Here is a 25,167-nt window from a genome sequence, read left to right on the forward strand (position 1 = left end):
TCACGACGGTGTATGTGGATTTTGATGCTAGAGTTTGCCCTAGCACCTGGTAGAACTCCTCCACTTCATCGTCGTCGCTGGCACACGTGGGAGCATAGGCCTGGACAACTTTCAGGGTGGCCGTCTTTGAGAGTTGAATGTTCAGCACCCTTATCTGAGAAGACACGAACTTGCAAGAGGTGATTCGTTCAGCCCATTCCTTTCTTATGATGAACCCGATGCCTCCTACCGCTCTTGGACCATCCGCACATCCCAGTCACACGACGCTTCCGTCCTTCCACCTCGCGTTCAACTCCTTCCTTTGGCGTGTTTCGCAGAGCCCCAACACGTCGCACTTGATCTTCTTTTTCTCCTCCGTAAGATGGTTCATGGCATTCCCCCTTGCCAACGACCTGCAGTTGTAGGTGCCTATGGCAAGGTTAGTCCTTCTCCTTGGCGGCTTCTTGGTACCTGAGATTCTTAGCAGCCTCTCGTCGCTCGGATTTCGCCCCGCCGCCCTGGAGCGTTCCGATTGACACGTAGGGTACTGAGGCCCTTTTCCTTTTGTTGTTATTGCCATTAAAGTATAGCCACCCCGCTGGCTAGGCGGGCAGGCCCTTACCTCTCCAGTTTAGCTAGCTTCCGGCCTCTGCCAGATGGACTGTATGCCCACTCCTGGGCAGCCCAACCGCAGGGCCGGCAGTCCGGTACCTTTGTAGCATGGTTGTACCTGCCAGGGTATATATACCCGGCTACCGTAGCTACCAGACAGCCATTGTCACTGTTGCGCCACTTTGAGGCACTGAAGCATGAATTTGCAAAAAATTGAATAAAAACTGATATATATAAAATGAAACTCGATATATATAAAATAAAACTCGCTATATATAAAAAGAAACTGATATATATGGAATGAAAACATATATATAAAATAAAACTTGATATTGTAGCGACCCGCTGTTGTGGACCAGAAGGGGGCGGAGCTTTACCCTGAAGGACTTGCGGCTGTGGTATCAAGATCTACCGTGACCGTGTTGGTCAGCGCTGGGAATGGGCTGGCTACGCGAGAAATGCATCGTCGGCTGTGTGAATGTGGTATGAATGTCTATGTGTGTGGAATGGGTGTTTGTCCACATGTTCACAAAAAGAGCAATTTTCTATACCATCCTCGACGCTACATTTGGTGTCAGAAGTGGGATCCAGGTGCTCAGGGCAATGGCAGAAGAAATCAAGTTTCTTCGACTAGATGATCCCCGACCTGTGTTCGGGGTGGCTCTGGCTGGACCGGCTTTCCCGAGCTCGGCGCAACGAGAGCTGACGCGGGCTTGCTGTTCGGGTGCGCTGGCCCAGATGAACTGCTGGGGCTAGAGAGGCTGGCGGCTTCAGGCGGCGGTCAGGGAGACGGAGCGTGCAGCGCTCGTCTTATTGGGCCGCGCCCGCCGGATCGGTGTGGCATGCCAGTGGGCCCAGATGAGCAGTGGGCGGAGACAGCGGCTCGGCAGCTGGCGTGATAGGTTGCGGTGAGTGCGGACATGGAGCCACCTGGTGCACCATCCTGGGGGACTTCGTGGGGGTTGATTTGGATGCAGCGAACACCCGGCGGAACGGACGGCGGTCCTGAGGAGCCATCTGTGAACATGCTAGTGTTCCAGATGAGGGTGAGTGGAGGCAGCAGAAGGGGGCGGAGCTTTACCCAGAAGGACTGTGGTATCAAGATCTACCGTGGGAATGCGCTGGGAATGGGCTGGCTACGCAAGAAATGCATCATCGGCTGTGTGAATGTGGTATGAATGTCTATGTGTGTGAATGGGTGTTTGTCCACATGTTCACAAAAAGAGCAATTTCCTATCCCATCCTCGACACCGACGCTACAATATATATAAAATGAAACTCGATATATATGGAATGAAAACTGATATATATAAAATGAAACTGTAGCCTAGTGGTTAAGGTACTGGATCCGTGATCAGAGGGTCACTGGTTCAAGCACCACTACTGCCAGGTTGCTGCTGTTGGGTCCCTGAGCAAGGCCCTTAATCCTCAATTGCTCAGACTATATACTGTAACTGTAATGTAAGTCACTTTGGATAAAAGGCGTCTGCTAAATGCTGAAAATGTAAATGTAAATGAAACTTGATATATATATAAAATGAAACCTCGATAGGGGTTTGTGTACCTTTGGTTATAAGTTTGTCACTTCAAATCCAAAATTTAAAAGGTTTTCAACAAACATAAATCGATAGTAATAACGTGATGACATGTCCCCTGTTCTAACTTTTGTGTATAAAACTAACATGACAACGTTACAACGTCCAGTACGAAAATCTCTTCCCACATTGTTTAATTTTTTGCAGATAGAGCAATTATATGCACATAAAAAATACAAACACAAAAGTGTGGTCACTTTATTATTACTTTTTTAACAATTGTGCTTGATTTACACTGTCTAAATATTAATATACGCATGTAAGTGCATGCACGTTTATTTCCGATTGAACTGATAGAAATGCTGATTTCGGAAAATTAAAATACAAGCCGTTTTTCAATTTGTGTTTGTTATTTGAAACGAAACTGAAAACTGAAACCTTTTCAATGTTGGGATTTAAAGCGAAAAACTGATACTGGTACACGAACCCCTTTGCTTGCGTTGCGCTTGGAGAGGCAGTGAGAAAATCGGGGGGTCCTAGCGCCTGCCCTGGTTTCATTCAAGTTTCATTTAATATATATCAGTTTTCATTATATATACAGTACAGGCCAAAAGTTTGGACACACCAGCCAAAAGTTTGGACACACCTTCTCTTCAATGTTTTTTCTTGATTATTTTTATTTTCTACATTGTAGATTAATACTGAAGACATCCAAACTATGAAGAATTATGTAGTGAACCAAAAAGTGTTAAACAAACCAGAATATGTTTTATATTTTACCAACTCTACCTCTGCACAACCCAACTGATGGTCTCGAACACATTAAAAAAGCAACAAATTCCAAAAATTCACTCTAGACAAGGCACAAACATTCATTGAAAACCATTCCAGGTGGAAACCTAATAAAGCTGGTTGAGAAAATTTCAAAGAGTGTGCAAATCTGTCATTAAAGCAAAAGATGGCTACTTTGAAGAATCTAAAATATAAAACATATTCTGGTTTGTTTAACACTTTTTTGTTTACTACATATTTCCATATGTGTTCCTTCATAGTTTGGATGTCTTTAGTATTAATCTACAATGTAGAAAATTAAAAAAAATTAAGAGAAACCACAGGAATGAGAAGGTGTGTCCAAACTTTTGGCCTGTACTGTATATATATATATATATATATATATATATATATATATATACAGTATATATACATATATAGTATATATATATATATATATAGTTTCATTTTATATATATCAGTTTTCATTCCATATATACTGTATATCGAGTTTCATTTTATATATATAAAATTTATATTTATATTTATATACATTTTATTTATTGTATAAATTTTATTTAATTTTATATACAGTACATCAAGTTTCATTTTATATACATATATCAGTTTTCATTCCATATATATCGAGTTTCACTATATATATATATATACAGTGTATCACAAAAGTGAGTACACCCCTCACATTTCTGCAGATATTTAAGTATATCTTTTCATGGGACAACACTGACAAAATGACACTTTGACACAATGAAAAGTAGTCTGTGTGCAGCTTATATAACAGTGTAAATTTATTCTTCCCTCAAAATAACTCAATATACAGCCATTAATGTCTAAACCACCGGCAACAAAAGTGAGTACACCCCTTAGTGAAAGTTCCTGAAGTGTCAATATTTTGTGTGGCCACCATTATTTCCCAGAACTGCCTTAACTCTCCTGGGCATGGAGTTTACCAGAGCTTCACAGGTTGCCACTGGAATGCTTTTCCACTCCTCCATGACGACATCACGGAGCTGGCGGATATTCGAGACTTTGCGCTCCTCCACCTTCCGCTTGAGGATGCCCCAAAGATGTTCTATTGGGTTTAGGTCTGGAGACATGCTTGGCCAGTCCATCACCTTTACCCTCAGCCTCTTCAATAAAGCAGTGGTTGTCTTAGAGGTGTGTTTGGGGTCATTATCATGCTGGAACACTGCCCTGCGACCCAGTTTCCGGAGGGAGGGGATCATGCTCTGCTTCAGTATTTCACAGTACATATTGGAGTTCATGTGTCCCTCAATGAAATGTAACTCCCCAACACCTGCTGCACTCATGCAGCCCCAGACCATGGCATTCCCACCACCATGCTTGACTGTAGGCATGACACACTTATCTTTGTACTCCTCACCTGATTGCCGCCACACATGCTTGAGACCATCTGAACCAAACAAATTAATCTTGGTCTCATCAGACCATAGGACATGGTTCCAGTAATCCATGTCCTTTGTTGACATGTCTTCAGCAAACTGTTTGCGGGCTTTCTTGTGTAGAGACTTCAGGAGAGGCTTCCTTCTGGGGTGACAGCCATGCAGACCAATTTGATGTAGTGTGCGGCGTATGGTCTGAGCACTGACAGGCTGACCCCCCACCTTTTCAATCTCTGCAGCAATGCTGACAGCACTCCTGCGCCTATCTTTCAAAGACAGCAGTTGGATGTGATGCTGAGCACGTGCACTCAGCTTCTTTGGACGACCAACGCGAGGTCTGTTCTGAGTGGACCTTGCTCTTTTAAAACGCTGGATGATCTTGGCCACTGTGCTGCAGCTCAGTTTCAGGGTGTTGGCAATCTTCTTGTAGCCTTGGCCATCTTCATGTAGCGCAACAATTCGTCTTTTAAGATCCTCAGAGAGTTCTTTGCCATGAGGTGCCATGTTGGAACTTTCAGTGACCAGTATGAGAGAGTGTGAGAGCTGTACTACTAAATTGAACACACCTGCTCCCTATGCACACCTGAGACCTAGTAACACTAACAAATCACATGACATTTTGGAGGGAAAATGACAAGCAGTGCTCAATTTGGACATTTACGGGTGTAGTCTCTTAGGGGTGTACTCACTTTTGTTGCCGGTGGTTTAGACATTAATGGCTGTATATTGAGTTATTTTGAGGGAAGAATAAATTTACACTGTTATATAAGCTGCAAACAGACTACTTTTCATTGTGTCAAAGTGTCATTTTGTCAGTGTTGTCCCATGAAAAGATATACTTAAATATCTGCAGAAATGTGAGGGGTGTACTCACTTTTGTGATACACTGTATATATATATATATATATATATATATATATATATTAGAGATGGGACGATCGATCGGCTACGAATCGGTATCGGCCGATTTTTTATCAAAATATGCTATCGGCGATCGGCGATATTTCCTAAAAGTAGCCGATCCGATCGTGTGATATATAAAGACCATGTTAAGTTAACAGCTCAGTGGATTGATCCAGACTTTGAGCTACGAAGCACCAACCATCACATCACCATTCATCAACAATCGTACAGAAACCATCGTGAAAGCTCTTACGATGTAATTTTGCTGATTGTAATATTTACTTTAAAAAGATAATTCAACCCGGTCACATCTGAGTCGATTCTACCAGCACGTTATATAAACTCCTGGTTCACTTTGGTAAATCGTAAGCGGTTCTTCCTTGTGATGTAGATGAGAACAGAAGACGTTACAGAGCCAATCCGAGGCAAAAGTTTATTCATTACCAAATTCGTTAGTTCAGGATCATCTGCTGAACTTTTAGAAAACTTTTAGCTCCTTAGACGGAACGAGTCTGACTCGGTTACAGATCTGTGGTAATAGCAGTTTAATTAAGCTTTTTAATGTAAGAGAGTCACACAAAATGTTCTGTAGTAGCTGACATTTAATTAATAACAGTAAACACGGAGAGATAACTGAGAAGAGAAACTTACGCTTCACATAAAAACGAATCAACTCATGAATCAATGAATCACTTATAGCGATACTGTGAACAAAGCGTGTCTTCTAAAGGCACAAACACACACACACACGCGCGCGTGCGCGCTGCTCCGGTTTATCTTAACCGTGAGGCTCTTTTTAAGTTTATTTACTGCTAATCCCACAACCCCCATCACCCCCCCCCCCCCCCCCCCCCCCCCCGATCGGAATCAGCTATCGGCCGATGTCCCTGAAAGGAGATCGGAGATCGGAATCGGTGCCAAAAACCCCGATCGGTCCATCTCTAATATATATATATATATATATATATATATATATATATATACAGTGTATCACAAAAGTGAGTACACCCCTCACATTTCTGCAAATATTTTATTATATCTTTTCATGGGACAACACTATAGACATGAAACTTGGATATAACTTAGAGTAGTCAGTGTACAACTTGTATAGCAGTGTAGATTTACTGTCTTCTGAAAATAACTCAACACACAGCCATTAATGTCTATATAGCTGGCAACATAAGTGAGTACACCCCACAGTGAACATGTCCAAATTGTGCCCAAAGTGTCAATATTTTGTGTGACCACCATTATTATCCAGCACTGCCTTAACCCTCCTGGGCATGGAATTCACCAGAGCTGCACAGGTTGCTACTGGAATCCTCTTCCACTCCTCCATGATGACATCACGGAGCTGTTGGATGTTAGACACCTTGAACTCCTCCACCTTCCTCTTGAGGATGCGCCACAGGTGCTCAATTGGGTTTAGTCCATCACCTTTACCTTCAGCTTCCTCAGCAAGGCAGTTGTCATCTTGGAGGTTGTGTTTGGGGTCGTTATCCTGTTGGAAAACTGCCATGAGGCCCAGTTTTCGAAGGGAGGGGATCATGCTCTGTTTCAGAATGTCACAGTACATGTTGGAATTCATGTTTCCCTCAATGAACTGCAGCTCCCCAGTGCCAGCAACACTCATGCAGCCCAAGACCATGATGCTACCACCACCATGCTTGACTGTAGGCAAGATACAGTTGTCTTGGTACTTCTCACCAGGGCGCCGCCACACATGCTGGACACCATCTGAGCCAAACAAGTTTATCTTGGTCTCGTCAGACCACAGGGCATTCCAGTAATCTATGTTCTTGGACTGCTTGTCTTCAGCAAACTGTTTGCGGGCTTTCTTGTGCGTCAGCTTCCTTCTGGGATGACGACCATGCAGACCGAGTTGATGCAGTGTGCGGCGTATGGTCTGAGCACTGACAGGCTGACCTCCCACGTCTTCAACCTCTGCAGCAATGCTGGCAGCACTCATGTGTCTATTTTTTAAAGCCAACCTCTGGATATGACGCCGAACACGTGGACTCAACTTCTTTGGTGGACCCTGGCGAAGCCTGTTCCGAGTGGAACCTGTCCTGGAAAACCGCTGTATGACCTTGGCCACCATGCTGTAGCTCAGTTTCAGGGTGTTAGCAATCTTCTTATAGCCCAGGCCATCTTTGTGGAGAGCAACAATTCTATTTCTCACATCCTCAGAGAGTTCTTTGCCATGAGGTGCCATGTTGAATATCCAGTGGCCAGTATGAGAGAATTGTACCCAAAACACCAAATTTAACAGCCCTGCTCCCCATTTACACCTGGGACCTTGACACATGACACCAGGGAGAGACAACGACACATTTGGGCACAATTTGGACATGTTCACTGTGGGGTGTACTCACTTATGTTGCCAGCTATTTAGACATTAATGGCTGTGTGTTGAGTTATTTTCAGAAGACAGTAAATCTACACTGCTATACAAGTTGTACACTGACTACTCTAAGTTATATCCAAGTTTCATGTCTATAGTGTTGTCCCATGAAAAGATATAATGAAATATTTGCAGAAATGTGAGGGGTGTACTCACTTTTGTGATACACTGTATATATATATATATATAGTTTCATTATATATATCAGTTTTCATTCCATATATATATCGAGTTTCATTTTATATATATAAAATTTATATTTATATTTATATACATTTTATTTATTGTATAAAAGGCTCAAACCCAAATCAATCCCAAATCAGAAAAAGTTGAACCCCTTTGCTTGCGTTGCGCTTGGAAAGGCAGTGAGAAAATCGGGGGGGTCCTAGCGCCTGCCCTGGTTTCATTCAAGTTTCATTTAATATATATCAGTTTTCATTATATATGGACAATTAAAAAAAAAAAAAACACGCAGTGTTTCTTACTTCTGCTTAGTCTTTTATTTCCTTGCAGACAGTATGAACCCAAGATATTTCATCTTTTGTCTCATCAACTTAATTTCCCAGATGTTAATATACATTCATTCCTGCATTTCAAGCCTGCAACATATTCCATAAAAAGGTGGAATGGTAAAGCGTTTACCACTATGTGATTCCTTATCAGAACATTTAAAAGATGCTTTGGACCAGATGATGCCAGGCGATAAAGTGTAGCAGGTTTTATTTTGTTTTATTCTTCTTGCAAAAAACATCTTATGGTGTGCAACAGTGTGGGTTGTTAGTGTCGGACTTTTTGTTTCAAAATTCACCACACATTCTCTATTCTTTTTTTTTTTTTTTTTTTTACCATTGTGCATATCATCTCAGCTTTTTCTGATTTTGGGGTTGTAGGTGTCTGTCACCTTATGACTCAAGTTCCATGAGTATAAGGACTGAAATATATTCCCTGGTAGTTTATTATTGTGGTAAGGACTGAGTGATCAAGTTTAGTGTGCAATATATTATATTCACATATTTCTAAATGCCTGTTACTGTATATTCCTGTACTAAGTCAATGACAAAAAGTGTCATGCATGATGTATATGCCTCTTAAGTTTCACCTGTGTTTGTTTTTGGCGAGTATGTTTCTATAATTCTCATGTTATAAAGGACTGAAAGAATATTAAGTCAGTTATAAGGAGGTTGTACTTTAAAGTGGTAAATGTTTTACCATAGTATAAGTGAGACCATTTGAATCGGCCATGTATGAAGTCTTAAAGTGTAAAACACCATATGCATTATCATTGATTAGCCAAAGGGTGGTTCTGTTGTCCCTTTTGTAACTTGGTCAGTGATGCATTTATTTCTTTGATATGTAATATTCTCCTTTGAATAACCTTGCATGAAATTCACTTTTGACCAAGTATTACTTCAAGTTTTAGCTCCAGTTTTAAGGTTTTTGAGATAATAGTTAAAATCTTTTTCAAGTCATTGAAACTTCTATTAGTTTTTATCAATAGCAAATCACAACATAACTGCCATATTGGCAGTTTAGGCTGGTATCTAGAAATGATATTTAAGGCAAGGTAACAATTCAGTGACATTTAGAAGTATTGAAACAGAGTTGTATGACTATGAGTAGTTTGTAAGAGATTAATTTTCTTAGTAACTGGTAAAATTTAATCCATCTTCTTCTGTAGAATGCCCCCTTATTTTGCTATCGTTTTATTAACTATCTAAAGAACGCTGTTTCAAAAGCATGTTGAAACATCCAGACGATCCTCAATATTTATTTTTAATATTGTTTTAATATTTTAATAATATTATAATATTATTTTAATATTTTATCAATAATATTTTAATATTTATTTATTTTGCCGAGTTTGCTGTTGGAGTGACCTTCGCATTACACCCACTCCTAGGGAAGGTAGCAACATTTCGGATTTCCTCCATTTCTAGAGAATCTGTCTTATTTTAGAATAATAAACACCTATGTTTACATACATACCCTTTGTGTCCATTTTCAGCTTGCATTACTACAGTGTAGATGATAAGGCATGTTTTGCATAAAGATTTTTTAGACATCTTTTAACAGGACCTTTGCAACCCACCTTTTCCAGTTAGGACTGTAAATTATTAATCAGTGTGTTCAATAAAGACATACAAAGTACAATGTGTGTGCCTGTGTAAGTGTAAACCACATCTTTAATGCATGTTATATATGTTTTATGCAAAATTTTCCAGTTTTATCATAAAGTGTCTATGGTGGTACTCACTCCAGGCTTCCTGAAAACAGATTATATTGACTCCACAAACAGCAGCTACATCCACTATCTCACCAACTCGCTTGTGCAGAGCTGTAATCTAAAAAAAAAGGTCTCAGTCAGGCAATAGGTAATGGAGTAATGTATGAGCCCTAATCAGAAAAAGTTGGGACAGTATAAACAAAGCAAATAAAAATAGCATATTTCTTACATTTACTTTGACTCTTCTTTAATTGATGACAGTATGGGGGGAATTTTGGGGCTAGTAATTAGGTAAATAGACTAAATAATAATTTGATTTCAAACAGGTGATGGGCAGAGGGTCTCCTGTTTGTCAACAAATGCATAAAAAAATTATTAAAATGTTTAAAAACAATGTTGGATGGGATTTTCATATTTCTCCCTCTACAGTGCATAATATCATTAAACAATTTAAAGAATCTGGAGAAATTTCAGTGCTTAAAAGGCAATGGAGCAAGCCTAAGCTAAACACCCATGATCTTCGATTGCATTGAGAACCATCATTTATCAATAGCTGATATAACCACATGGGCAAGGGATTACTTTGGCAAACCTTTGCCAATACCTAAAATATGGAGTAACATTCAAAAATGACACTTAAAACTTTACTGAGCAAAAAAGAAGCCTCATGTTAACCATGTCCAAAAGCGGTGTTGAATTCTCTGGGCTCTGAGGCACTTAGGATGGACCCATTACACAGTGGATAAGTTTATTGGGAAGGCCAATGAGTGCTCCAGGCAAAAGACAAAAAAATACTATCCAAACTTGTTGATAAAAGTTTGGATAGTCTTTTTTTTGTCTTTTGCCTGGAGCACTCTATTTCCTCTAAAACATATCTTGAATACTGACTTGTCTGACCCCAATAAACTTATCCACTGTGTGATGGTAATGACAACAAACAAAAGCCAGGGTTTGTTATGGTATGGAGTTGTGTCAGATACTTCTGTGATGGCAGCATTAATGTAGAATAGTACACTGAGATTTTAAAGTAACACATGCTGCCTTCAAGACAACATCTCTTCCAGGGATGTCCATGCATTTTAACAAGACAATCCTAAACTCCAAGCTGCACACATTACAAAGGCATGGTTATGGAACATGAGGGTGCAAGTACTTGGCTCCCCAATAGAGAATGTGTTGCACACCTTAAGAATGAGAAAGAAAAATAATACATGCAACACTTTATATTTTTAGTATCCTTGATGTCAAATCTGATTTTAAGTGCTGTGAGAAGGAATGGCAACATTACAAAGTGGTAAATGCTTTACCTTCCCAACTTTTTTTGGAATGTGTTGCAGTTGTATAATGCATGAATGGATGTAAATTAACAAATGAAATTAAGTTGACCAGACAAAACATGAAATATGTTGGTTTGTACTTTTTGCAATAAAATGAAAGTCAAAGGAAGTAAAAAACAACAACTTTTAATTGGCATTTTCTATACTGTCCCAACATTTTCTGATTTGTACAATGGATTTAGAAATAATTCAAACTCCTTTTTGGACAATTCATTGTTTCTTGGATTTCAGTGTGTAAAATTTAATTGCTATTTTATCCATAGATCTACACTAATGATCCATAATGATGAAGTGAAAACTTGTTTTAGAGTGTTTTGAAAGTTAAATATTAAAAATTAAAAACAAGATAAGAAAAACATTTATACAAAGAAAGATATTATATTATATATATCTTTAAAAATATTTGCCCTCAGTTCTTATAGCCCATTTACATTTTTTACACAGCATTTACAGTGTAGGTAAATTTGGGCCTTAGAGTATTAGACTGCAATGATATGTTGTTAATACTGTTATGTGAGGGTTAACATGCCTTTGTCTTACCTGCTTAAGCACAGGTGCATCGGTAGGAAGAACTATCTTGTTCTGTATGAGTCCCACTCGTACAATCTTTGGTGCCCTAAGCTGCTCTGGTGCTGCTTCAAAGACATAACCCTGCAGATCAAAATCCATTTTCAAAGCTGCATCCATAGCACTCTGGGGTAGGACCAGCTTCCTGTAATTAAATTTACTTTATTAAAGACATAATATTTTATTGACATTATTAGAAACCCAATTTCCGAAAAAGTTGGATTTTTTTGTAAAACAGAATAAAAAGAGGAATTTGTTTTGTTAATTCTCTTAAATCTTTATTTAACTAACAAAAGCAAAAAGAAAATATTTTTTTTTTTACTAATCAACTATTTAAATTTGTTCCAACACAACAAACAAACAATAACAATAAACTGTCCCCACTTCAACTATTTCCAAGTCCATTTCCTATAACTCCTCTGGGTAGAAGTGTGTGTGTTTGTGCAAGCATACAGTTGGTGGTGTCCATATGCTTTTGGTCATGCAGTGAGTGGCAAGAAAATACTTTTGGTTATGCAGTTGGTGGTGTCTAAATACTTTAATCATGCAGCTGACCGTGTGTGTGTGTGTGTGTGTGTGTGTGTGTGTGTTTGTGTGCAAGCATACAGTTGGTGGTGTCCGAATACTTTTGGTCATGCAGTTGGTGGCATCCGAATACGCAGCTGAAAATGTGTTTGTGTGTCTGTGTGGTGGCAGCCAAATACTTTTAGTCATGTTGTTGGTGGCATACAAATACTTTTGGTTATGTAGTTTGTGGTGTCTAAATACTTTTGGTCATGCAGTCGGAGACATCAGAACACTTTTGGTCATGAAGTTTGTAGTATCTGAATACTTTTGGTCATGTGGTTGGTGGCGTCCAAATACTTTTGGTCATGAAGCTAAAATGTGTTTGTGTGTGTGGAAGCATGTGCAAGTGGCATCTGAAAACATTTGGTCATGCAGTTGGTGGTGTCCGAATACTTTTGGTCATGCAGTTGGTTGCATCCAAATTCTTTTGTTCATGCAATTATTGGGGGTGTAATTACTTTTGCACAGGTAGGTGCCTGTGTGTGTGCAATCATGCAGTTGGTGGCAGTCATATACTTTTAGTCATGTTGTTGGTGGAGTACAAATACTTTTGGTTATATAGTTTGTGGTGTCTAAATACTTGGTCATGCAGTCTGAGGCATCCGAACACTTTTGGTAATGAACTTTGTGGTATCCGAACACTTTTGGTCATGCATTTGGTGGTTTTTGAATACTTTTGGTTATGTAGTTGGTGGTGTCCAAATACTTTTGCTCATGCAGTGGGTGGCTTTCAAATCTTTTGGTTATGCAGCTGAATGTGTGTGTGTGTTTGTGTGTGTGTGTGTGTGTGTGCAAGCATGCAGTTGCTGGCATCCATATACTTTTGGTCATGCAGTTGGTGGCATCCAAATACTTTTGGTCATGTAGTTGGTGGTGTCTGAATACTTTTGGTCATGCAATTGGTGGTGTCTAAATACTTTTGGTCATGCAGTTGGTGGTGTCTGAATACTTTTGGTCATGCAGGTGAGTGTTTGTGTGTGTGCATGCATGAAGTTGGTGGCGTCCAAATACTTTTGGTAATGCAGTTGATGGTGTCCAAGTATTTTTGTTCATGCTGGTGGTGTTCAAAATTTTTGTTTTCTTGTAGACAGGTGAATGTGTATGTTGCATGCAGTTGGTGGTGTCTGAACACTTTTAGTCATGCATTTGCTCGCGTTCTAACACATTTGGTTATGCAGTTGGTGGTGTCCAAATACTTTTGGTTATGTAGCTAAATGTAGTGTGTGTGTGTGTGTGCAAGCATGCAATTGTTGGCGTCCATATATTTTGGTCATGCAGTTGGTGTTGTCTAAATACTTTTGGTCATGCAGGTGATTGTGTGTGTATGCAAGCATGTAGTTGGTGGCATCCACATATTTTGGTAATTTATTTGGTGGTGTCCAAATAGATTTGGTCATGTAGTTAGTGTCTAAATACTTTTGGTCATACAGTTGATTGTGTGCGAATATTTTTAGTCATGCAGTTGGTGGTGTCCAAATACTTTTGGCCATGCAGTTGGTGGTGTCCAAATACTTTTGGCCATGCAGTTGGTGGTGTGTGAATACTTTTGGTCATGCAGTTGGTGGTGTCAGAATATTTTTGATCATGCAGTTGGTGGGTATTTTGGTCAAGTTGGTCCAAGTACTTTTGGTTATGCCATTTTGAGGGGTAATTTGCTGTGGGGTAGTAGAGGCTGATAAGAGATTCATCTGTTGGGCTAAATAGAGTTGAGGCTTTGGGGTAGTTAATGCTGTTAAGGTACTTAAGGGGGATTTAGGTGTTGGAGTAATTAGAATTAAGGGGTTATATAGCTGCTGGGAAAGCTAAGGCTGAGAGGTTAGGCTAGGGGTAGCTGGCTTTGGCATAGATGACACTAAAAGGTTTTTCTTTGCTGTTGGGGTAATTGAGTTTAAGGGTTTATTTAGTTGTTTGTGTAATCAGGTTGGAGGTGTTATTTAGCATTAGGGGTAGTTGAGGCTGAGGGTTTATTTAGCTGATGGGGTAATTAGGATTGAGAGGTAATTGAATCTGAGGGGGTATTTGGTTGTTGGGGGTAATTAGGGTTAATGAGTTATTTAGCTGTTGCAGTATTTAGGGTTAAGGGAACTTGAACTTGAGAGGGTATTTAGCGTTTGGGGTAGTTGAGATCAAGCTGTTAGGGTAATTAGGCTTGAGATGTAATTGTCTGTGTGGTAGTTGAGGTTGAAAGGTTACTTAGCTGTTGTGGTAATACGGGTTGAGGGTTTGTTGGCTGTGGGGTATTTAGCTGTTGATGTAATTAGGGTTGAGGTAATTAGCTGTGGGATGGTTAAGGCTGAGGGGGTATTTAGCTGTTGGTGTAATTAGTGTTGGTGCTAATTGACTGTGGGATAGTTAAGGCTGAGGGGGTATTTAGCTGTTGGGGTAGTTTTGGTTGAAGGCTTTTAGGCTAATGGGTAATTTAGCTGTTGAGGTAATTAGAATAGAGGGGTAATTGGCTGTAGGGTAGTTAAGGCTAAGGGGTTAATTAGCTGTTGGGGTAATTAGGGTTCATGGGCAATTGGTTGTGGGATAGGTTTGGCTGAGAGGGTATTTAGCTGTTTGGGTAGTTGACGTTAAGAGGTTATTTAGCTGTTTGGGTTACTAGGGTTGAGGGATAATTGGCTATGGGGCAGTTAAGGCTCAGGGGTTATTTAGCTGTTAGAGTAATTAGGGTTGAGAAAATATTTAGCTGTTGGGGTAGTTGCGATTGAGTGGTTATTTAGCTGTTGGGGTAATTAGGGTTTATGGGAAATTAGCTGTGGGTTAGCTGTGGCTAAGAGGTATTTAGCCCATGGGGTAAATAGGGTTGAGGGTTAATTGACTATGTGGTAGTTGAGGGGTTGTTTAGCTGCCCATGAATGAGGGAGAGAAAAGAGTCTGTGTGTATGTGTTCTGTAAAAGTTACATCAAAGAATTTTTCGAACATTCGACCCTTCATTCTCTATGGAACAAAAATGTAGACTTTGCCGGGCAGTATAGCGGAAGCCGGAACACAAGCATGCTATTCCTGTATAGGATCTACAATTGTGTCAAATTTTAAGCCAATTTGTCAAGCCAACAAAGTCTTAATAATAATAAGAAGAAGAACAGCATGACACGGATACCAATACGAATAATAACAATCAGACTGTCAGATAACAATAGGGTGATTGCAGAAGGTGCATTTACTAAAGAAAATTAATAAACTGATAAAAACTGTGCAATCATGCTAAATGCTCTTTACACATAAAATTCAATTCTAAAATACTTATACCAAGATGGCGGCGCCCTGTTCGGCTGCGGCTGCATGGGTTCGCGACAATGACGGATTTGTTAATGACGGATTTTAATAATATCAAAATACGCCACATAGGATTTCAGGAACAGTAAAAAATGACAGAATGTGAGGAGAGTGGTGAGGGCAGCAGAGAAAATCATTGGGACTTCTCTTTCCTCCATTCAGGACCTTGCGTCAATGTGCTGCATATCCCGAGCTAAAAACATTATCAGTGACCCCTTACATCCTCACTGTGGACTGTTTTCCCTGCTATGCAGTTGCCAGGATGTACAGAGGTTGCTATATTGTTGCTAGGTGGTTCCTAAAGTGTTGCTAGGTGGGTAGTATGATATAGGGGATGGATGTTAATAGGGTTGGGCGATATTGCCGATTTTCATACCGCCATACCGTCTTCAAAAAATACGTTATTACGACGCAGGCGCGTAGGGGGCGTGTCTGTATGTTAGTGATGGGTCGTTCGCGAACGATCCGATTCTATTGAACGGCTCTTTGAAATGAACTAAAGGAACCCGAGTCGCGCCTCTGGGAGCTGTTATATAGGGTGTGTTCGAAAAGCTAGGGAGCTCTCTACATATATTTTTATTTTATAATGACTGATTAATTCCGTCTACTGATGCGAAGCGGAGTGGGTGAAATACAGCCGATTAGAACTGCGCAGTTATCACGGGGAGCGACACACACACACACACACAGATAAAGAGAGCGCTAGTAGTATTATGACAAATAATTGAGAAAAAACTTGTTTAATGATGTTAAATCTGATTGGTTCATGGCGTGTATGTTTTAAAGCAGAAACAAACACAGGCACAAACACATCTCTGCACAAGAGAGGATTTTTATGAAACTTAATGCAATGCAACCACAGTCTGTCTTTTTCCTGTAGTTTCCTTTTAAAATAAATCTTTTTTCTCATTGAAGTGTTGTTTGAATTATGCCTACATTTAAGGCAAGGTAGCAAAATGTTCATGATCGTTCATCATTGATATTAATATCTGGGCTGTCTTATACTAAGCTAACAGTTAGCTTTTTGCCATTCAATCCAATGGGATGGGATAGCACAGTGCACTAGCATGTCAACTCACAAGCTCGATTTTGCAAATAAAAACACGTGCAAGTTTATACAAGTTCAATAATCATCAATAATCATTTATTTACGTTTGAAAATAATTCCGTTTCTCCGCACCGTCAGCCATGTTTTAAGCCAAGGACACTTCCGATGCTCACTCGTTCTTGAAATGTTAAGATACCGAACTACAGCTTATTAAGGCATCTAAGGTTTCAAACAGCCTCCTTCTCGGGAGCGCGCATAGGATGACGTAAAACGCGTCTATGTAGAGCGCGCACTAGTTTTCGTGTTATCGCCTCAGTGATCACCTCCACAACCAATCAGCGAGCTCCAACCGCCTACCCCTCCCACCCCTCCCTTACTGTGGATGCGCGCATGTCCTAAAGTCTCCGTTTTTAAGGTAAACCTGAAGCAGAAATTTGGCGCTTCACATTTTTTTAAAAATACCGTCACCATTTTTAAATACCGCGGAATACCGTAATACCGTCATACCGCCCAAACCTAGATGTTAAAGTGTTTGCTAAGATGTAGTTTTACAGTTACTAAGTAGTTGCTAGCTGGTTGCTAAGGAATTTTAGGTGATTGCTAGTGTGTTGGTGGGTGGTTGCTATGGTGTTTTAGGTGATTGCTAAGGTGTATGCAAATATGTATGTGGGGAGGAGTTATGTTATTGGGTGTGTGTGCAAGCATGTATTTGCATGTGAGGGAGTAAATACTTTTGCCTAGGCAGGTGCATGTGTGTACTCAAATAAAAATAATGTGAATGCTTGCTGCACAAACTTTGTCTAAAGCATCAAACATTCAAGACCAAATTTTGTCTGCACCGCTGTGGTTACTGGGGGCATTAATTCTGTAGTATTGTGATCATTAATTTTGTAGTCCTGTTAAAGCTTTTACATTTTTTCACGGCACCATTTTGTTGCCCTCTGGTATGCCACGTCTTGTATTCTTTGTAAAACTGTTTTTGAAGTGTTTTAAACACTTTTTATTTTCAAATGCTATCAGTGACTTGTAATCTTTGAACCATGCACTGATAAGAGCTTGCACCTCGTCAACTAACCAAAAGCAGTTCTAAAGGCTTTCCATTTTTTTTAGGAAGGATGTCTATGTGAAAAACTAAACTCATTAAAAGCTCTCCTGCACTAGTCAAATAAAAATATATTGTATTGCACTTGTATTGTCTTATTCCAGTGACGATTCTGTGGCTACGCTATTTGACCTGCACTGTTTCTCTACACACCTACACAGCCAGTAAGCTTGGTACCTGGTCATGAAGTGTAACCAAATTTAGCACAGGTACTTAAGTACAGTATGGGTTAGCTGGCAACATTTCACGTAGAAACATAAGACCACAGTTTAATGTACCATAGCGTATGATACTATGCAGTGGAACAGTGACAGAAGGGTCTATGACTGACAGGGGCCCTAAACATTTATTAGAACATTTGGTGTTTTTCATATTAAATTATTAAACTATCATTAACATTTTTATTTAAAACTAAAATTTTCTTTACTTGTTAGAAACAGTAAACAGCCAGAGATCCTCTGTTTTGTCCCCCACCTCTTATATTTACATGAAATGGTTTGGTCCGCCTCAAACCAGTTATGAATTGTACTAGCGAGCATTAAATATCCAAAAGTTGGCCTTTAGCCAATCATTTTTTTATCCTGTTATCCTATGTTTTAGATTGAATGTATTTAGTAAAGATTAATTGATAAATACAATACAATTATTACAGGTAATCTGTATAACCTAAGCTAAGGCTTACTTTAATTTTCTACAAAATTAATGTAACCAAAAGGCCAACAAGACATATTTTAATGATATATTTTTATAAGCAGTGTAAAATCAATGATTAATAAATTATGTTAATCAAATATTTTATAAGGGATAGCATAATAATGTTTAAGAAAAAATGTTTTTATGTTTGTGTGTAAGAAGTAACAGGTGACTGTGTGTTTGTAAAGATACTTGCGGTGAGAAACTGAGAGCAGTGATTCATATGTAACAAAACCAAGAACAGTTAAAAATAACTTAGAATAAACATAATAAGAAAGTGTTTAAAGGTATTCTGAAAGTGTATTTTTTTTACGTGTGTCAGACATGTTCCAAAATCCTGTGTCCAATAGTAGTGTATTCCGTTTATGTACTACAAAACAGTACATAACAAAAAGAAATAATGGTATAAATAACTAACGAATGTGAATCAATACTAATAAAGTAGTATATATTATTTTAATAATCATTGAATATTATTTTACCATTGTTTGCAATTTGTTGTTTTTGTTCTTTGATTTCCTTAAACTTCACATTTTTTGTGACATTCAATTGCTTCCAAATTGTTACTTTTGTTTTTTGCGGCCATGACCCATCTTCCCCACTGACATTTACATTCCCCCAGCATTAGGGTTGTGTTAAAAATATTAAAACATGTAGAGTTTGTCAGAATACACCATCATTAATCATAGTATTTTATAAAATCAAAGTTTGGCCAATAATATAACTAGCCTTTAACAATACTGACCTGTAAAAGAATATATACTGGTTTATAAAATAATATATACTGATTAGTATTGTAATAAAATTGATTTATATTTTTTTATTAATACCATACCTTTTTATTAATACCATAACTTTTTGTAAATCATGTACACAGGATTTTTGAACATGTCTTATGCACGTAAACAGAATACACTATAAGAATTGCCATTAAAAACTTTTATAATTTCATTCTGAGTTCATTCTGAGTTTGTCCAACTGTTCCTGCTTTTGTTACATGTACATCACTGCTCTCAGTTTCTCTTATCAAGTATCTTTTACACTATCAATATATCTTGTTACAGGATTTTGGTTACACTAATTTATAGAAAATTAAAGTAGCCTTTAGGTTATACAGATGACCTCTAATAATTGTTTGATAATTTAATAATTAATTATTAATTAATATTCACTAAATATATCAAATCTAAAATATAAAAACAATTATATAAAAATCTCCCACAGGTATCAGTCTAGTAATAAATTGTGAATCCCACTGTATGCACAATGATGCATGCATGTCAGCACAGTGCTAGTGTACACAGTACAAACACACATAGAAACTACACAGACACACAATTTGAGACAGGTCCTGATGTGAATGCATTGTATCTGTCATGTCAGTGTCATGTCATGTCACCAGCATATACACAATACCACCACAATAACATTGTGCTTAGATAGGCACTTTATCAGGTATATTTATCTGGTATGTACATTCACTTATTATTTTAAGAGCTACAACTTCCATACAGTTAAAATAAGTGAGTGTAAAATTATATATCTATACCCCATTAATCAGTTGAAAAGGACCTGCACAGAACCCACACTGACCAGAGCTTATTTGCGTGGTGGACAATTTTCAGCGCTACAATAGCATTTACACAGTAATAACATGGCAGTATGTGCTGTACTGGTATGAGTGGAACATTTGACACTTCAACACGTCAAAGATGGGGCTTGAACCAGCAATGGTTTTCTGTGATCAGAAAGTGTACAGTAATAGTAGGGGGAACACACACTGTGCAATTAAAAAAGAAAAAAGCTGTAGTCTCTACACATACAGTGAAGTGTTAACTGAGTGTGTGTTCATAATAAATAGCCCAGTAAGTTTTAACAGCACTTAAAATACACAACCACACTGCTGCACATGATACATCCTTACCAGAACAGCACACACTACCATGTCATTAGCATGTTAGTGTCATTGCAGTGCTGAAAAGAATCCAATACCCATACATCATCTGATTAGTGGGGGTCCTGTTTTTGTTTTTCTATTTTATTTATGCATTTTCTCCCATTTTCTCCCAATTTAGCGTAGTCAATTTGTCTACCGCTACTGGGGGATCCCTGATTGCAACCAAGGAGTTCAGAATCTCAGAGCTGGTGTGCTAGCGGAATTTCCCACTACGCCACCTGGGCACCTAGAGGGGGTCCTGTTGAATGATAAATGGGGTATGAGGGGTGACAGAACAACAGATAGGAGACAGTCACTAATGATATACCCTTTTAGTTAATCTGTATGCCAGGTGTAGTTAGGGCTGGGTGGTATATCGCAAATAGCAATATATTCGATAGTATTTTTTACACAATATTGAAAATGACTATATTCGTTATATTGAATATGCCTTGGATACTAGGTTACTATCGAAGCACGTTTAAAACAGCACAAAAGAACTGTGCAGGCCATCACTGTCTGTGTATGCCACTACGTTCACTACGTTCATCATGTGCACTCAGGTCCACCTCAATCGGTGTCTTTCACTTCCACAGCCTTTTCATTCGCTAACTCATGGCTCAACATTTTCACCGAGTTATCGCTATCTTTACCTAAAGGACCGATCACAATGTTTAGAAATAAATAACACATTAAAAACTGGGGCATAAGCTGTGCCTCGCTCAAAATGTACAAGAGCTAGAGACACTAAAATACCGTCATGTGGATTACGTTCCAAGGGGTCTAAAGGTTCCAACTGCATACTCATTGCACAGTAAAGCTGAGGGCACATGACAGTAGTCAAAACCATCATACCTGCTGAAATGCAACATGATTTTTTACTCTAATCGCATCTCATTCAGAGCATTAGCATGTGCTATAGCCTTTGTCTGCTGACAATGGCAGAGTGCACGCTGTAGTGCCAGGACTGCTGACTGAACTGGGGGATCTGAAACAAATGTTCTTTAAACAATTCTCTGTAGCACTCACTGATTACATTCATTCCTAAAACCCCAGAATCAGAATTTGTTCATCTAAATGCTTACATTTAGTTACTTTGTTGTTTGAAAATAAATTTTCACACACGAGCTATCTGAATTTCTAACAGAAATTCATAACATTTAGAAACTCTAAAATAAATCTGTGAAATTCTGATAATTGTGAAACAGGTATCTTATTGACACAAATGTGAAGGGTTTTACGGATTTCTGGTTTTCAGAGGGCAGTTGGTTCGAGAACAGTGGTAGACACTTGTAAAATGTCACGTAGGTGGGAGTCAGTCATGATCTAAAGCGGTTTTTGTTTAAGTGCATAACAAAAAAAGTCTGCTCACACAGAGCCAAACAAATCAGCATTTTTTTCACATGAATGTGCATAAGCATACACTTTTAAAAAGACCTTTTAAAAATCTCTTCTCCATTATTTTTAACTCAATCTGACCTATACTTAATCTCTGTACGTGCTTTACCCTCAAGGTAATCAAAAACGCTATCAGCATTAGACATTTTACGTGCAGAAGTGCAATGTCGAACTTCTTCCACCCAATCTTCCACTGTTATATGACCTCGTCCACAAAACATTGGACATTTCTCATCTCTGGTAATATACACAGTCTGTCCCACTGCCTCAGACAATAACTTAATGTCCTTTACGGGTCCTGGCCCAGGGTCTCTAGAAAGGCAGGCATTTTCAGTCTTTAACTGCAGCACTTGTTGTCGTAATCGTTGCAACTCTGCCTCCATTTGAAACCCCTTTGTCAACCACTGTTTCTTTTTGCCAAATTAAATTTACATAAGCTCAATCTACACACTAGCCACTTCCAAGTAAAAAGTAACACTCAAAGAAACAATAAAAAATTATCCTGTTGAATACACCCTATTGTAGCGTGGTGATCCCTAAGTGAATCTTAAAGACTAAGCAACCATGCCAACGCTTAGTTTAACCCTGGAGAAAAGGGGTTCCAGACATTAAGATAATAAATACCAATTCACCAATAAATACCAATACCAATTAAAAAAAAGGAAGATCAATTTTACAAACTTTATTACTACAGTAGACAGCAATAGTTCCTTTACAATCTTAACTCAGCTCACCTTAATTGAAGTAAAGCAGCAGCTCCACTAGTCCACCCCTAGCAGGAATAATTACACCAAAATGCCAAAACACACTCCATTCGCAGCATAAAAATATTGCACCAATACACTGGTCCAATACACTGCAAAACCACTACACAGTTGCACATTACACCAGGAATATAGTGACTAATTCCCCACACACTTCAATGTCCTTTACTTAGGGTGGAAACAGGTTGGGGCTACACACCTCACCCTGAAAGTGGCTTTACACTTATCAAGAATTTAAAAGCACATTAAAGCAGTAACACAAGTAAACCCAGATATTTAAAAATGTAATTTTAAATGAAAGTACAAAAAAGACCAAACAAAACAGTGGCTAACGTTGACAGTGCCATCTTTTCCAGTCAGCAGAGGTATGTTAGTCTAAAAATATTCTCTAGAGGTTACTGTGTCTTTCAATAGTATGCCATTTCAGTTCTCATCCATGGAACAAGTCAGGAACAGAAAAATCACTCTATACATGTGGATTGTTTTTGTGGTAAGCATATTTTTTTTATTACATATTATAGTTCTAGAGGTTTTGATGAAAAGAACTATGTAACTTTATATAACAAAAAGAATATTTTTTGAAAAACACACGTTACCAAATAGTTTGTTTTTCACTTTATAGTAAAGGTAGGTATGCTACGCTTAATGTAATTTGAATTGACTATTCGTTTTAAAATAAAAACTCTCTGATCATTTATTGTTGTTAATGTGATATATGTATTGATATATTTATTATATATTTATTGTTATATCATTAAATGCTAAAATAGTTTTTGAAATATTATTTTGTATGGTCTAAAATTGTAATGACTAGTAAATTATGTCAAAATAATAAATTGTATATTATAACAAAAAAATATAGTCACTGTAATAACTATAATGTACTTATTGTTATTTGTTTCTATATTTGCTGAAAATATTATATCAGTGTAATTTTATACCATTTCTGACATGTTTACTAAGTACTGTAAATATAGTAGATCTTAAATAAATATGTGGAAATAGTACTTGTACTAGCAATACTATGGTAACAAACTAACATATGTGGTATAAAAACATATTACCAGACATATTACAGTAAGAAGAAGAGAAAAGGGAAAAAAACTCCCTAAAACAGTTTCCTTGTAGGCGCTAAAAGACAACAGTGACACTACTTCACTCCCAGGCCTAAACAAAGTTGGCCATGCAAAGATTGCTGTCCCTTGTCCATCAGTTATTCATGCCTACAATCAACATATGGGAGGCACTAATCTTTCTGACATGCTGGTGCACAGTGGTACAAAGTCCAGGTAAAGGCGAAAGTACTTTCCTCTGTTTGTATATATCCTTGACCTGTCTATTTATTTACTCAGGCTTTTAATTAGTCTTTCCAAACTAGGGGTGTGGCTCCGGTCCTGGAGGTCTGGGCAGTCTGGTGCTCTCATGTTTCTCAGATTTGTTGGTGCTGCATGTTGGCTTCTGGCTGCACCTGATTTCTGACCTATATGACTGGAGCTGCCCACCCCAATTTTAGACAAAGGCTGACTTGGGGGTTGTAGGTCATAGAAACTCGTGGTGATCAGGGATGGTAGGTCGTTGTCGTTCTGCCTCTCGTCTCATCACTCAGGTTTGATGATGGTGGGGGAGACGAGAGTGACGTGCCAACCATTCTGCTTCTGCTAGATATTACGGGATTCTGGCATAATTGCACAAAAATGTCAAAAACTCATCACAGACTGGACTGAATAATGAAGAACTTCAACTGTTTACATTATTATTATTATTTATTTTTATTTATTTATTTTTTGCTAGTTAGAACGTTTAGTTCAATTTAATTTTGTGTATGTATTTGTGTAAATCCTATTTAATTAAATTATCCTCCAGCCCACCCAAGGAGGATTGGGGTCCTTGCTGAGCCTGGTTCCTCTCAAGGTTTCTTCATGTATTTTTTAAGGGAGTTTTTCCTTGCCACTGTCACCCTCGGCTTCCTCAACAGGGATTTTTGGTCTGTTGGTCCTGGATTCTGTAAAGTTGCTTTGAGACAATGTCCATTGTAAAAAGCGCTATACAAATAAATTTGACTTGACTTGAATTTATCCTTTGCTGGCTTTTTATGCTCACACCTTGGGTTAATACTGTCCCTTATGACGAGGCCGCTCACTAAATAAGTCTATTTTTAATGGCATGTAAACTGTGTTACATAGAGTATTAAACAGATGTGAAATATGTAAATAGGTAGCAGTAATAAGATACAACCATTGGATTTTAGATAGAAGATCATGTTTTATAGTCAATTTTTTATTTCAAATGTCAAAAGCATTTAAACTGCATTAAAACTAGCTGTGAAATCTGTAACTATGTGGCAGTAATGTGGCACAACTTGTTTTATATTCATTTTTAACAATTTCTCATACATTTTGACACATATACTGTGTTACATAAAACAGTAAAATCACCTGTGAAATATATAACTAGGCAACAGTAATGTGTCACAACCTTTGACTTTTGGATGAAAGGGTCCACTTGTTTTAACTTTAAAAATTTCAATAGCATTTATCCTGGTACATAGTATAGAGAGAAATCAGTGACAAATTAAAATGTCACATTACTGTCACATAGTTACACATTTCACAGTTGGTTTTAA

The 25,167-nt window shown here is 38.3% G+C and overlaps 1 protein-coding gene across 6 annotated transcripts in view; it reads right to left on the bottom strand.

The window, feature by feature from the left end:
- Positions 1-25,167, bottom strand: part of upb1 (ureidopropionase, beta) — a 118,061-nt gene that overhangs the window by 63,933 nt on the left and 28,961 nt on the right. For 5 of the 6 annotated variants that reach the window (XR_010013375.1, XM_062999180.1, XM_062999183.1 and 2 more), the window contains exons 2-3: positions 11,730-11,901; positions 9,883-9,970 (exon numbers count right to left, since the gene is read on the bottom strand). Coding sequence is in view for 5 of the 6 variants with exons in the window: in XM_062999180.1 (XP_062855250.1) it covers positions 9,883-9,970; positions 11,730-11,901 (260 nt within the window). In the remaining variant the exon portion in view is untranslated. Of the gene's footprint in view, positions 1-9,882; positions 9,971-11,729; positions 11,902-15,576; positions 15,838-25,167 lie in introns of those variants that run through there. The other variant, XM_062999181.1, reaches the window with a different exon arrangement.

The sequence above is a fragment of the Trichomycterus rosablanca genome, chromosome 7 (assembly GCF_030014385.1).
Source record: "Trichomycterus rosablanca isolate fTriRos1 chromosome 7, fTriRos1.hap1, whole genome shotgun sequence".
NCBI lineage: Eukaryota > Metazoa > Chordata > Actinopteri > Siluriformes > Trichomycteridae > Trichomycterus > Trichomycterus rosablanca.